General features: G+C 43.5%; 1 protein-coding gene across 1 annotated transcript in view; it reads right to left on the bottom strand.

The window, feature by feature from the left end:
* LOC111951744 (leucine-rich melanocyte differentiation-associated protein-like) overlaps window positions 1-16,231 on the bottom strand; it is a 399,153-nt gene that overhangs the window by 14,004 nt on the left and 368,918 nt on the right. The window contains exon 5 of the mRNA XM_070434998.1: window positions 9,797-9,929. Within this exon, the coding sequence (XP_070291099.1) occupies window positions 9,797-9,929 (133 nt within the window). The remainder of the gene's footprint in view (window positions 1-9,796; window positions 9,930-16,231) is intronic.

Below are 16,231 nucleotides of genomic sequence, written 5' to 3'. Positions count from 1 at the left end.
TGAAAGGTTCAGAATTGTTGGAGAAGTGGATATGATTTAGTAGACTTGGAAAAGGTCAGAATGTGGAGAAGTTGGATATGATTTATAGACTTGGAAAAGGTCAGAATGTTGGAGAAGTGGATATGATTTAGTAGACTTGGAAAAGGTTCAGAATGTTGGAGAAGTGGATATGATTTAGTAGACTTGGAAAAGGTTCAGAATGTTGGAGAAGTGGATATTGATTTAGTAGACTTGGAAAAGGTCAGAATGTTGGAGAAGTGGATGATTTAGTAGAACTTGGAAAAGGTCAGAATGTTGGAGAAGTGGATATGATTTAGTAGACTTGGAAAAGGTTCAGAATGTTGGAGAAGTGGATATGATTTAGTAGACTTGGAAAAGTTCAGAATGTTGGAGAAGTGGATATGATTTAGTAGACTTGGAAAAGGTCAGAATGTTGGAGAAGTGGATATGATTAGTAGACTTGGAAAGGTGCAGAATGTTGGAGAAGTGATATGATTTAGTAGACTTGGAAAAGGTGCAGAATGTTGGAGAAGTGGATTATGATTTAGTAGACTTGGAAAAGGTTCAGAATGTTGGAGAAGTGGATATGATTTAGTAGACTGGAAAAGGTTCAGAATGTTGGAGAAGTGGATATGATTTAGTAGACTTGGAAAAGGTTCAGAATGTTGGAGAAGTGGATATGATTTAGTAGACTTGGAAAAGGTGCAGAATGTTGGAGAAGTGGATATGATTTAGTAGACTTGGAAAAGGTTCAGAATGTTGGAAAGTGGATATGATTTAGTAGACTTGGAAAAGGTTCAGAATGTTGGAGAAGTGGATATGATTTAGTAGACTTGGAAAAGGTTGCAGAATGTTGGAGAAGTGGATATGATTTAGTAGACTTGGAAAAGTGCAGAATGTTGGAGAGAGTGGATATGATTTAGTAGACTTGGAAAAGGTTCAGAATGTTGGAGAAGTGGATATGATTTAGTAGACTTGGAAAAGGTGCAAATGTTGGAGAAGTGGATATGATTTAGTAGACTTGGAAAAGGTTCAGAATGTTTGGAGAAGTGGATATGATTTAGTAGACTTGGGAAAGGTTCAGAATGTTGGAGAAGTGGATATGATTTAGTAGACTTGGAAAAGGTTCAGAATGTTGGAGAAGTGGATATGATTTAGTAGACTTGGAAAAGGTTCATAATGTTGGAGAAGTGGATATGATTTAGTAGACTTGGAAAAGGTTGCAGAATGTTGGAGAAGTGGATATATTTAGTAGACTTGGAAAAGGTCGAAATGTTGGAGAAGTGGATATGATTTAGTAGACTTGGAAAAGGTTCAAATGTTGGAGAAGTGGATATGATTAGTAGACTTGGAAAAGGTTCAAATGTTGAGAAGTGGATATGATTTAGTAGACTTGGAAAAGGTGCAGAATGTTGGAGAAGTGGATATGATTTAGTAGACTTGGAAAAGGTTCAGAATGTTGGAGAAGTGGATATGATTAGTAGACTTGGAAAGGTCAGAATGTTGGAGAAGTGGATATGATTTAGTAGACTTGGAAAAGTTCAGAATGTTGGAGAAGTTGATATGATTTAGTAGACTTGGAAAAGGTTCAGAATGTTGGAGAAGTGGATATGATTTAGTAGACTTGGAAAAGTTCAGAATGTTGGAGAAGTGATATGATTTAGTAGACTTGGAAAAGGTTCAGAATGTTGGAGAAGTGGATATGATTTAGTAGACTTGGAAAAGGTTCAGAATGTTGGAGAAGTGGATATGATTTAGTAGACTTGGAAAAGGTGCCAGATGTTGGAGAAGTGGATATGATTTAGTAGACTTGGAAAAGGTTCAGAATGTTGGAGAAGGGATATGATTTAGTAGACTTGGAAAAGGTTCAAATGTTGGAGAAGTGGATATGATTTAGTAGACTTGGAAAAGGTTCAGAATGTTGGAGAAGTGGATATGATTTAGTAGACTTGGAAAAGTTCAGAATGTTGGAGAAGTGGATATGATTTAGTAGACTTGGAAAAGGTTCAGAATGTTGGAGAAGTGGATATGATTTAGTAGACTTGGAAAAGGTGCAGAATGTTGGAGAAGTGGATATGATTTAGTAGACTTGGAAAGGTTGCAGAATGTTGGAGAAGTGGATATGATTTAGTAGACTTGGAAAAGGTCAGGAATGTGAAGAATTGAGTTCAAATGTTGGAGAAGTGGATATGATTTAGTAGACTTGGAAAAGGTTCAGAATGTTGGAGAAGTGGATATGATTTAGTAGACTTGGAAAAGGTTCAGAATGTTGGAGAAGTGGATATATTTAGTAGACTTGGAAAAGGTTCAGAATGTTGGAGAAGTGGATATGATTTAGTAGACTTGGGAAAGTTCAGAATGTTGGAGAAGTGGATATGATTTAGTAGACTTGGAAAGGTTCAGAATGTTGGAGAAGTGGATATGATTTAGTAGACTTGGAAAAGGTTCAAATGTTGGAGAAGTGGATATGATTTAGTAGACTTGGAAAAGTGCAGAATGTTGGAGAAGTGGATATGATTTAGTAGACTTGAAAAGGTTCAAATGTTGAGAAGTGGATATGATTTAGTAGACTTGGAAAAGGTTCAGAAATGTTGGAGAAGTGGATATGATTTAGTAGACTTGGAAAAGGTCAGAATGTTGGAGAAGTGGATATGATTTAAGTAGACTTGGAAAAAGGTGCAGAATGTTGGAGAAGTGGATATGATTTAGTAGACTTGGAAAAGGTTCAGAATGTTGGAGAAGTGGATATGATTTAGTAGACTTGGAAAAGGTTCAGAATGTTGGAGAGGTATATTTAGTAGACTTGGAAAGGTTCAGAATGTTGGGAAGTGGATATGATTTAGTAGACTTGGAAAAGGTTCAGAATGTTGGAGAAGTGGATATGATTTAGTAGACTTGGAAAAGGTTCAGAATGTTGGAGAAGTGGATATGATTTAGTAGACTTGGAAAAGGTGCAGAATGTTGGAGAAGTGGATATGATTTAGTAGACTTGGAAAAGGTGCAGAATGTGGAGAAGTGATATGATTTAGTAGACTTGGAAAAGGTGCAGAATGTGGAGAGTGGATTGATTTAGTAGACTTGGAAAAGGTCAGAAATGTTGATCTCTCTTCGGAGAATGTTGGAGAAGTGATGGTATTCATAATGTATCATTATTTATTTGTTATTAGAACCATGGCGGGTAATAGTGCCATGCCATAACGGCATGATTGAAAATCAGTTTAAACTGTGGTCACACTCCATTCAAAATAAAATAACATTGTATTTGTCACATGCGCCAAATACAACAGRTGTAGACMKTACAGTGAAATGCTTACTTAAAAGCCCTTAACCAACAATGCAGTTTTATGAAAAATAAGTGTTAAGTAAAAAATAGATAAGAAAACATTTAAATAACAAATAATTAAAGAGCAGCAGTAAAAACAACATTAGCGAGGCTATATACAGGGGGTACGGGGAAAGAGTCAATGTGCGAGGGCACAGGTTAGTTGAGGTAATTGAGGTAATATGTACATGTAGGTAGCGTTAAAGCAACTATGCAAAGATAATAAACAGAGAGTAGCAGCAGTGTAACGTGGGGGGGGGGCAACGCAAATAGTCTGGGTAGCCATTTGATTAGCTGTTCAAGAGTCTAATGCTAATAGATTGGGGGTAGAAGCTATTAAGAAGCCTTTTGAAACTAGACTTGGCACTCCAAAACCACTTGCCGTGCGGTAGCAGAGAGAACAATCTATGACTAGGGTGGCTGGAGTCTTTGAACATTTTTAGGGCCTTCCTCTGACACCACATGGTATAGAGGTCCTGGATGGCAGGAAGCTTGGCCCCAGTGACGCACTGGGCAGTATGCACTACCCTCTGTAGTGCCTTGCGGTCGGAGGACGAGCGGTTGCCATACCAGGCATTGATGCAACCAGTCAGGATGCTCTCGATGGTGCAGCAATATAACTTTTTAAGGATCTGAGGACCCATTCCAAATATTTTCAGTTGACTTTGTCGGGCCCTCTTCACGACTGTMTTGGTGTGTTTGGACCGTGACAGTTTGGTGGTGATGTGGAAGCTCTCAACCTGCTCCACTACAGCCCCGCCGATGACAATGGKGGCGTGCTCAGTCCTCCTTTTCCTGTAGATCACAATAATCTCCATTATCTTGATCACGTTGAGGGAGAGGTTGTTATCCTGGCACCACACGGCCAGRTCTCTGACCTCCACCCTATAGGCTGTCTCATCATTGTCGGTGATCAGGCCTACCACTGTTGTGTCACTGGGCAAACTTAATGATGGTGTTGGAGTTGTGCCTGGYCATGCAGTAATGTGAACAGGGAGTACAGGAGGGGACTGAGCACGCACCTCTGAGGGGCCCCCGTGTTGAGGATCAGCATAGCAGATGTGTTGTTACCTACCCTTACCACCTGGGGGTGGCCCGACAGGAAGTCCAGGATCCATTTACAGAGGGAGGTGTTTAGTCCCAGGGTCCTTAGCTTAGTGATGAGCTTTGAGGGCACTATGGTGTTGAACGTTGAGCTGTAGTCAATGAATAGCATTCTCACATAGGTGTTCCTTTTGTCCAGGTGGGAAAGGCCAGTGTGGAGTGCAATAGAGATTGCGTCATCTGTGGATCTGTTGGAGCGGTATGCAAATTGCAGTGGGTCTAGGGTTTCTGGGAGCCATGACCAGCCATTCAAAGCACTTCATGGCTACAGACATGAGTGCTACGGGGCGGAAGTCATTTAGGCAGGTTACCTTAGTGTTCTTGGGCACAGGGACTATGGTGGTCTGCTTGAAACATGTTAGTATTACAGACTCAGACAGGGAGAGGTTGAAAATGTCAGTGAAGACACTTGCCAGTTGGTCTGTGCATGCTCGGAGTACACGTCCTGGTAATCCGTCTGCGGCCTTGTGAATGTTGACCTGTTTAAAGGTCTTACTCATATTGGCTACGGAGTGCTTGATCACACAGTTGTCCGGAAAAGCTGATGCTCTCATGCATACTTCAGCGTTGCTTGAATYGAAGCGAGCACAGAAGTAATTTAGCTCGTCTGGTAGGCTCATTTCACTGGGCAGCTCACGGCTGTGGTTCTCTTTGTAGTCCATAATGGTTTGCAAGCCCTGCCACATCCAACGAGCATCAGAGCTGGTGTAATAGGATTCAATCTTAGTSCTGTATTGATGCTTTGCCTGTTTGATGGTTCGTCGGAGGGCATAGCGGGATTTCTTATAAACGTCCGGGTTAGAGTCCCGCTCCTTGAAAGCGGCAGCTCTACCCTTTAGCTCAATGGGAATGTTGACTGTAATCCATGGCTTCTGGTTGGGGTATGTACGGACCATGTCATCGATGCACTTATTTGTATTCCCCCCCCCCAATTTCATGGTATCCAATTTGCAGTTACAGTCTTGTCCCATCGCTACAAATCCCGTACGGACTAGGAAGAGGCGAAGGTCGAGAGCCGTGCGTCCCCCGAAACACAACCCAGCCAAGCCGCACTGCTTCTTGACACAATGCCCGCTTAACACGGAAGCCAGCCGCACCAATGTGTCAGAGGAAACACCCTACACCTGGTGATCGTGTCAGCGTGCATTGCACCCGGCCCGTCACAGGAGTCKCTAGAGCRCGATGGGACAAGAACATCCCTGCCAGCCAAGGCGAGGGAGAGCTTTGTATGCATCTCTGTGTCACGACTTCCGCCGAAGTTGTTCCCTCTCCTTGTTCGGGCGGTGTCGGCCGGTCGACACACGTTATTTCTCTCCTGCGTCTGAATTCTCTGCCGCCAGTTAAACACCCTTACACTCTGTGTGTGGAGTAAAGGTGGTATAGAGTTTTTTTCCCCTCTGGTTGCACATTTAACGTGCTAGTAGAAATTGGGTAAAAAGGATGCAAGTTACCCTGCATTAAAGTCCCCGACCACTAGGAGTGCCACCTCTGGATGAGCATTTTCTTGTTTGCTTATAGCCTTATACAGCTCATTGAGTGCAGTCTTAGTGCCAGCATCGGTTTGTGGTGGTAGATAGACAGCTACTAAAAATATAGATGAAAACTCTCTTAGTGCGTAAATAGTGTGGTCTACAGGTTATCATGAGATACTCTACCTCAGGTGAGCAAAACCTTGAGACTTCCTTAATATTAGATTGTGTGCACCAGCTGCTTAAAAGTATACACAGACCGCCACCCCTTGTCTTACCAGAGGCGGCTGTTCTATCATTTCGATGCAACGTAAACCCCGCCAGCTGTATGTCACTCAAGTCGTCGTTCAGCCACGACTCGGTGAAACAAAATMTTTCAGTTTTTAATGATTCAGTACTACACAAATATGTTCAATTATTTATTTACTAGCTAACTAAATAATAACATGATAACATACACACTTATTACATGAGACAAAGTTCCCTAGCGGACTTTTACAAAATGGTGGCTTTTTACACAACAACATGAAAAGGGAGAAAGAGAGAGAAGACACTTATCGTCAATACCTTTCAGAACTATTCTCACAGTAATCATAAMGTTTGCACACAAACTGCCGCCCGTTTGGAATAAGAAATCATGAATGTATTTTCGTGAGTGCCTTTGTTTGCCGTTTATCTCTGTCGGAACCAGCCCTCCTTAGGAAGGTTGTTGGCCTTTTAGCGGCAAGCTGTATGTCTCTGATTGTYCAAATATTTGACTCAAGTCAGCTAATCAGCTGTTTCAGGGATTGTTTAAGAGGGGGGTTTGTTTTCCCCTCATGTTGGTATTCAGGATTTGGACCACGATGGACATGACCTGAAGCTCGCCGTCTCTCTGGTCTAAAGGAAGGTGAGTTTATTTCTTCACCTCGTGTTGAGGTTAAAAGTTCCAACCATTTCAAACGTGTAGCTCCCGCCTTACGTTTCCTGGTCTAATGTTAATCTCTGTTGGTAATCATTTTAGGCACTCTGGCCAAAGGGCACGGTTCCGTCGGTCTGACATGCTCTCTGACCTTATCGGGGCGTGGCTACTTACTTATGCACAGTTTATAGGCGATAGATTCTCTTATACCTCCTAAAATCACATTCATATCTTAACAAATATACTTTCATTCTTTTTCATATCATATGCACAACGTATTGGATGGAAACTTGACCTATAAAGGGGATATACTTTCCAAGTTACAGTATTTCGTCCATACAATTTTTTATGACATCACAAAATGAAAACCAATATGACATTAGTTTTCTATAGCTCCCCACTGACCATTCCCCACATTCTTGTGTTAGAATTGTTGCTCCATTATTCACGTTTGACTGTGTTAGAGTTTCGGGGGGGAAAAGTCTGTTAACAAAGAACATTCCTTGAGTTAAATACTGGAGGGGGAAATAAAGTCTCCTTCTCCTGTAATTTACAACAGGGTGTGAACTGTCGACCATCCAGCAGCCCCCCCCCCCTCTGTGGGCGAGAGAGAGGCCTGGTTACAGTCATCCCCCACCTGTCTGATCTGACCCATTCTGATCAGTCATGACACTAAACATTGGTATTCAGAAACAACCACAGTATCTACACACAGTAACTCTCACAGTGAGGGAGAAGAGGAGGGAGAGAGGAGAGAGAGAATTTAGTGAGCCTAGAGAGAGTAGTAATTAGTGTTAATATTTTTGTTCAGTGTAATTACTGTCCAGTGTAACTGTGCTACAGTAACTCCAGACACCAGGCTTCTGTGTTATGAAGGGACGCCCCACTGTACGAGACATAAAAGAAAACACAAATGTCTAATTACACCATCATCATCTCTTCCTCCCTAATGCCTCGTTTGTCTGCACCACTCGTTAATTGGTGACCCGCACAATTGGTCAGAAAAACACAATGGCTCTGATGATGGAGCCAATTAAATGGCGGGGAGGCAGGGTGTACACGTGCCCCGCCGAGAGGGTTATGGCTGCCACATCATGCTTCATCGGACTCAAAACACACTGTTATGGTGGAAACCAACACCCCAAGCACGGGATGGGACGTTTAGAACCACACGAGCCCAACTCTCACTCTCATCACGGTCTCTGTACCACTTTAAACAAGCAACTTATAAAGGCTTTGTAGAGTATTCATAGGTCTTCATAAGCCCTACATAGATACATCACTAATCRGTTATGAGCAAAGTCCTACTACATAAAGGGTGTATGAAGTCTGTATAAAGGTTACACAGTATATTGAGTCAAAGGCTGCTACGGTGGAGCAGAAAAAACAGTGTACTGCACTGTAGAAAGTATGTCTACAGTATTTAAGTAAAGGGAGATATACATAATGGGACATTTCTATCTGATAATGTACATAGCATGTGTTTTGTTTTGCTATTTACTCTGACACAAACACATAGAAATCAACTAGCTTGATAATCTTCAGCTATATCTAACTCTGTGACAACAGAAGCAAGCGTTGCMGCTACATTGGCAAGGCTATGTAAATATACTGTAATCCTCCAAAGTGACTTTTGCCTGCCAACAAGCATTGTTAAAGCACTCTGCTTCTTTACATATCAAGTGGATGAGCAGTGTTTTTATTCTACTCCTCTAAATCTAGCAAACATGCCAGAATGGGGTTCAATTATTTCCTTGTTTTCTTTTCTTGCTCTGCCATTTTTTCCATGCCCCCTGTATTTCTACCTGATTTCTCCATGCAACCCTCAGTCTGTTGGAAACGCATCATGCCTTGTCATTGGTTGGCTTTGTTCTTACCTCCCAGACTGCTCTCGGTCTGTAAGGCCCCGGGGACCTTGGGACGGGGCAGCCTTGCTGATCCAACCAGTAAATATTTAATGACCTTGTAATTACATGGAATCAAATCTTAGCAAAGCTATTCATTTACACCCCTCTGAAAGAGGAGGGAGGGAGGAGAGGGGGRAAGGGAGATGAGGGGARAAGGGTGAGGAGGGTTACATCTATGAAATCSCAAACTATAATTAGTCTGGCCCTAACGAGCGAGGGAGGAATAAGTGCATGGTTGAGAAAAATGAAGCGTGTACGTGAGATGTCGCTCCGATGGCCAGCGCTGTCATGCTCCGCGACACTGCCGCGACCGGACAGCCGCCCGTCCACTTTGATCTGGGCTTATGCATACGGAATGAGGTCAGACCGTGGTCACATACACAGAGAGACACACACAAGCATACACACACACACACACTCATTAAAGAGAGTCCCCTCGGAGGGAGGGAGAGGGGGCACGGTAAGGGCTTCTGTTCAAAGGGCTGCCACRCCAGGACCCCTGCAACGGGAGACTGACACTCAGACACGGATGAAGAAAGGAGGACAGAAAGGAACGAAAGAGAAGGGGGGGGGGGGTTTCACTGCTCATACACATCACTTAATTATGGTCTTAATAGGGTTAGATGGATTAGACAAATGATTGACCCCAACGCGAGGTGAGGGAACTATTAGATAATCAGCTATATCAGAGATATAGGATCTCTCTCATCACACTGCTAATGAGGGGGACACCATTCAACCCTCTGAATGACTGAAAAAGAAACAACTCATTCTTTATTTCCTGATAGGTTCCATAAACTGGGCAGTGAAGCTCAGAATTTTGGACGGCAGCATGTTTTTTGTTCTTTCTTTATTCCCTTACTGTACTCTAGTTTCTCTGGACTGGAAAGCCCTAAATATGTCAACTCCTRGATGAAGAGCCAGTACCTCCTATCAGGAATGTAACACCTCATTCAGTTACATACTTCAAGACACTTTATACTGTATTTAACTTTCAATTGAGATTCTCCATTGGAAGTGCTTCTTAATCAAGGGCTAGGCTTAAYCTGTGTCCGGAAAAGCAGCGGTATTACAATTTAAAGCGTGCACTCACCACCATGTCTGATGCCTTGGGTTTAACCACCTTCATGAAGGCTCCCCGGGCTTCAGCCTCCTGCTGTTCTGTCTTACAAACCTTCCTAGTGTCTAGGAACTTTAGGGTGGGTAGCTTGTGCAGAACAAAGTACCTGAGGAAACACACACACACACACACACAAATGTTGGTAACACTTTTTGCTAACAGATATATGACATAAAATATGATCTACAAGAGATGTACTTTACGTATTACACCATGAAATGTCTCAGTTGACTGTACACCAAATCATATAACACACACTTTACTTTATAGACTAGGGAAATTAACAATATCTACAGAAAAACAAACAAATGTATACGTACGATGATTTGAGTAAAAAGTCCTATATTACTATAGAAACTGAACACATCTAGTGAATACATAATCAAACCACAAGATGTGTATATATTGTAGTTAAACATCATCTTCCAGAGCGTTACAACTAGTTCATATCCACGTACAAAAGCTATTATGCAAATGAAATGACAGAAATTCCAATTTGTAAAACGGGACATATCAACAAACAACTTGAAAAGACTACTTGTTTACTTAGTAGAGATATAATGGCGATGACATCTATCCTTCCATGCAATAACCTTCAAAGTTTATAAAAATAAGGGCAGAAATATAAATAGAACGAAAGGAGATACGCCCCATCTGCCTGAGCTGTCATTCCTGTAACATCACAGATATCTTCTCTAAGCTTTCAGACACAATCTTTCATTGGGAGGGAGAGGAAACATCAGGTTGATAACGGCTGGGATACGGAGATGACAACAGATCCATTCAGAAAGCGGGTGGGAACAGAGGACAGTAGAGGAAAGGAGAGGAGAGGAGGACAGAGGAGAGGAGAACAGAAGAGAGGAGGACAGAGGAGAGGAGGACAGAGGAGAACAGAGGAGAGGAGGACAGAGGAGAGGAGAACAGAGGAGAGCACGCGGAGAGGAGGACAAAGGAGAGGAGAGGAGAGCAGAGGAGAACAGAAGGAGGGAGAACAGAGGAGAGCAGAGGAGAGGAGAGACAGAGAGAGGAGGAACAGAGGAGAGCAGAGGAAGAGGAGGACAGAGGGAGAGGAGAGCAGAGGAGAACAGAGGAGAGGAGAACAGAGGAGAAACAGAGGAGAGGAGAGCAGAGGAGAACAGAGGAGAACAGAGGAGAACAGAGGAGAGGGAACAGAGGAGGACAGAGAGAGGAGAACAGAAGGAGGAACAGAGGAGAGGAGAACAGAGGGAGAACAGAGGAGAGGAGAGCAGAGAAGATGAACAGAACAAACAGTCAAGGCTGGGAGTTACAGCCAAACAGAACAGAGGAACAGTACAGCCAAACAGAACAGAGAAACAGACATGTCAATGCTGGAGGTTACAGCCAAACAGAACAGAGTAACAGACATGTCAAGGCTGGAGGTTACAGCCAAACAGAACAGAGTAACAGACATGTCAATGCTGGAGGTTACAGCCAAACAGAACAGAGTAACAGACATGTCAAGGCTGGAGGTTACAGCCAAACAGAACAGAGTAACAGACAAGTCAAGGCTGGAGGTTACAGCCAAACAGAACAGAGTAACAACATGTCAAGGCTGGAGGTTACAGCCAAACAGAACAGAGTAACAGACATGTCAAGGCCGGAGGTTACAGCCAAACAGAACAGAGTAACAGACATGTCAAGGCTGGAGGTTACAGCCAAACAGAACAGAGTAACAGACATGTCAAGGCTGGAGGTTACAGCCAAACAGAACAGAGTAACAGACATGTCAAGGCTGGAGGTTACAGCCAAACAGAACAGAGTAACAGACATGTCAAGGCTGGAGGTTACAGCCAAACAGAACAGAGTAACAGACATGTCAAGGCCGGAGGTTACAGCCAAACAGAAAGCAGAGGAAGAGACACAGCAGCAGCAGTAGCTAAGTGAAGGGTGAGGAGGGACATGGAGGAACCACAATATGGACACAGACAGGCTCCATACAGAAGGTGATGATGGTGGTAACAGTAGGGGTGAAGATAGATAGTAAAACCAATGTCAGCATGTCAACACATTAGGATTATAGGGAAGGGGAATATGGATTGATCTATAAACTTGTCACGACGTCCGCCGAAGTCGATGCCTCTCCTTGTTCGGGCGGCGCTCGGCRTTGCCGGTCTACTAGCCATCGCCGATCCACTTTTCTTTTTCCTTTGGTTTTGTCTTTGTTTTCACACACCTGTTTTCCATTTCACAATGACATGTTCCTGTATTTAAACCCTCTGTTTCCCCCATGGTGTTGTGCGGGATTATTACATGTTCAGTTAGGTTTATTTTGATGGCTGGTTTTTTGACGGGTGCTGTGTTCACCYGTGMRTTATCTTTACCGTCTTGTTTTGGTCAAGTGTAAYTGTTACCTTGTGCCTTGTTGAGTAAAGTACGTTGCTCAYTCATTTTGCTCTCCTGCGCCTGACTTCATGCACCAACTACACTCACCTTCTGACAAAACTATAAAAGATGATACAAACAGTATATTATGACTCAAGCCTGAGAACATCTGAGAGGGGTATAGTAGAAATCAGGATCTAGGAATTATACTGCGAACTTGCATAAATATTCTGAAATATATTTTTATTATTTTGAAAAATAAGCTTGAAATGGGCRTGGCCCATTCAACAACCAAAAACACACATCTAAGTTTATATTTCTTAATAAACCCGAAAATCTAGTTATTTCTGGTTGTTTATCAAAGTCAGCTGGCTAACTTATTGATMCTACTTTGTAGTATACCCCTCTGGCCAGAGGTGTTTTAGCAGTAGAGGAGGCACATACACAGATAGGGGTCTACCTGTGCCCCTGTACCTGCCCCTTCGCCCTCCCACTCGCCAAGTGCCCTTTTGAATGGTGGTAAAMTTAGTTTGAGTGTGTGTAGTAAGCTACCTAGTTTAAATATCAACCGTACTGCCACAGAAGCAGCACTTGAGCATTTATTTCCTTCTAGAATCATAGCCGCTGGAAGGGTGCTGGAGGTAAATCATTTGGCCAAAGCTATAGAATTACGGCTATCTGTTCAGAAAGAAATGAAATYATTCAGAATAGCCTAGTACACCTTGCCTGACGACTCAAACTGAATTCTTCCACTGCTCTATGTTCGCTACATTCTTCAGTCTGAGACTGGCATCGTTGAGGTCAATTGTGATGAAGTTAAAATTAGGGGTTTTGTACAAAACAAAGTCATCAGCGGTTTCTGGGACCAATCAGAAYGGTTAGAGAACGTGTTTGCGTTCTAGAAATCATCAGGGTGGTTCTCAGATCCAGACTCATTGCGGGGAAGAAACTAGCGTCCGTGGGCATGGCATAGCGTTTGGCCCGGAGCAAGGAGTTTGGGTAGCCAGGCAATACTACACCATGAGTAGGTTAATAATTGAGCCACAGAGGATAAATAGCTTCTTTAAAAAATTGCCTAGTGGATTGTGTGGAACCCAATAACAAGGCATAGCCTATAGTCTGGAACGTGCAGCAAATCTGTCAGTGAACAACATGAAGACAAAACAGGCCTTTCGCAATATTTCAAATACAATCGCGGGAAAACGCAAGTTGGAAAGCAAATGACTCCTGCTGAAAAGAGAAGAATCTGGGAAAGGAGGTACGGCAGGGCGGGCCAGGCCCCCTAAGGCTCGCCCATAACACTGGAGTGAGCTGTACATCGTTGGGTKAGTCAGTGACACTAGAAAGCTTTTTAGGACTATCATTTTCCTCCTCATATTGTACAATGTGTGTCTCCACACACCTAGGCTATTGATGGATTCAAGACAAGGTCGGTTTTATTGATTTCAGATTCTCAGTTTCAGTGTCAAAGTAGCCTATCATTTCGATCATAAAAAATATTCTGCCAAAGTCTCCAGTCATGTAAAATGATGTAGAATTGCATGAAATGCATTTATAAAAGGCCACATTTTTCACGGRCCATGGGCTCCTACMAATGTGTGCACCTTCTGTCAGCACCTGTACTGCTCTATGCCACTACGCAAATGAAATGATATGCATGCAAGGCTTATTTTAAAAGTTCCAGACCAAGCCTGAGGTTTTTTAGCAGTTGAGTGACAGAGAGCTGAAACCCCTGACATTTATCCTATTGTAATACACAAAAGTCTCAAATAGACGTTGTCTGACAAACAGGAATAATTATAATTCAAGTCTCCTTTTTACAGTTCTCCTTAAAACCTTGTTCATGATGTTTGAGCGGATGGGTTGAGTGGATGRGTTGAGGGACGAGTGAGCACGGGGCCCAGTGCTGGTGGGGGGTATAGGGCACCTGAAGGAAAACTGTCCAACTGTAGGAAAAGTATTTAATCAGGGAGGAACGAAAGACCTCCAAACAAGATTATGTCACTCAAGCCAATGTGTAAACATGGCTGGTAACAACTGGTTCTGCTTCACGATGAATGTGTGACATACCCCCAGAGGCAATTTCACTCATCCCAGAGGCTTCTCCAAGACGCCGCTGACAGAAAAGAGGTATACAGAGTGGACTTTTAGTCTGACTCAGGAGGCGTGCATACCATCCACAGCTTCCAAGTATATTACTCGCTAATGTTCAGTCCCTGGACAATAAAGTAGACAGGCTCTGGGCGAGGATCTACTTCTAGAGAGACATCAGGAACTGTAACATAATCTGTTTCACAGAATCATGGCTCTCTCCGGATATACTGTCCCCGTCCATACAGCCAGCCGGGCTATCAGTACATCGCGTGGACAGGAAGAAAGAACTTTCCAGGGGAAAAAAAGGCAGAGGTGTATGTTTCATGATTAACTACTCATGGTGTGATTGTGGTAATGTTCAGGAACTCGAGACCTTTTGTTCATCAGATCTGGAATACCTCAATGAAATGCCGAGAGAATTCTCTTCGGTCATTGTCACAACCGTGTATAGTCCCCCTTAAGCCAATATCATGATGGCTATCAAGGAACTACACTGGACTTTGTGCAAACTGGAACCCGCATATCCTGAGGCCRCATTTATTTTAGCTGGGGACTTTAATAAAGCAAATCTGAGGAAAACGCTACCCAAGTTTTATCAATACATCCCCTGCACTACTCGCGCCTCAAAAACTCTCGACTGTTGCTACTCTCCATTCCAGGACAGCTACAAGTCCCTCCCCCGCCCTCCCTTCAGCAAATCATATCACACCTCCATTCTGCTCCTCCCTTCCTATAGGCAGAAACTCAAACAGGAAGTACCCGTGGTAAGGACAGTTCAACGTTGGTCTGACTAATCAGAATCAATGCTTCAAGATTGTTTTGATCACGCGGACTGGGATATGTTCCAGGTTGCTTCTGAGAATAACTTTGACGTATAAACTGACTYGGTGACAGAGTTCATCAGGAAGTGCATGTTGTTCCCACTGTAACGATTAAAATCTATTCAAACCTTAAAACGAAACTTAACACAAAACTGAAAGTGCGAACCACAGTATTGAACCACGGTAAGGCGACTGGGAACATGGACGAGTACAAACAGTCCAGCTATGCCCTTCATAAGTCAATCAAACAGGCAAAATGTCAATACAGAGACAAAGTGGAGTCACAATTCAACGGCACAGACACGAGACGTATGTTGCAGGGACTCCAGACAATCATGTACTATAAAGGGAAAACCAGCCACGTTGCGGACACCCACATCTTTTTCCCGAACACCTTCTTCGCCCCCTAACCGAGAAAAACACAGTACCGACGACGCGGGCCACCACCGCTCACAAGGACAGGTAGCTCTCGTTCTCAGTGGCTGACAGGAGTAAGACATTTAAACGTGTTAACCCTCGCAAGGCTCCTCGAAGCATGTGCAGACCAGCTTGCTTGAGTGTTTACGGACATATTCAATCTCTCCCTATCCCAGTATGCTGTCCCCACTTGTTTCAAGATGACCACCATTGTTCCTGTACCAAGAAAGCGAAGGTAACTGAACYAAATGACAATTGCCCCGTAGGACACACTTCTGTCATCATGAAGTGCTGAGAGAGTCTTGTTAAGGGTCATATCACCTCCACCTTACCTGACACCCTAGACCCACTGCAATTCGCATACCGCCCCAATAGATCCAGGGATGACGCAATCGCCATCACACTGCACACTGCCCTATCCCGTCTGGACAAGAGGAATACCTATGTAAGAATRCTGTTCATTGACTACAGCTCAGCMTTCAACACYATARTACCCTCCAAGCTCATCAYTAAGCTYGRGGCCCTGGGTCTGAACCCCGCCCTGTTCAACTGGGTCCTGGACTTCCTGATGGGCCGCATCCAGGTGGTGAAGATAGGCAACAACCGTTCTGCTATGCTGATCCTCAACACAKGGGCTCCACAAGGGCGCGTGCTCAGCCCCCTCATGTACTCCCTGATCACCCATGACTGCGTGGCCACGCACGTCTCCAACTCCAATCATTAAGTTTGCAGA

The sequence above is a fragment of the Salvelinus sp. IW2-2015 genome, linkage group LG25, assembly GCF_002910315.2.
Source record: "Salvelinus sp. IW2-2015 linkage group LG25, ASM291031v2, whole genome shotgun sequence".
NCBI classification, from domain to species: domain Eukaryota; kingdom Metazoa; phylum Chordata; class Actinopteri; order Salmoniformes; family Salmonidae; genus Salvelinus; species Salvelinus sp. IW2-2015.
The sequence above is the reverse complement of the archived record's forward strand: the minus strand, read 5'-3'. Positions and strand labels throughout refer to the sequence as shown.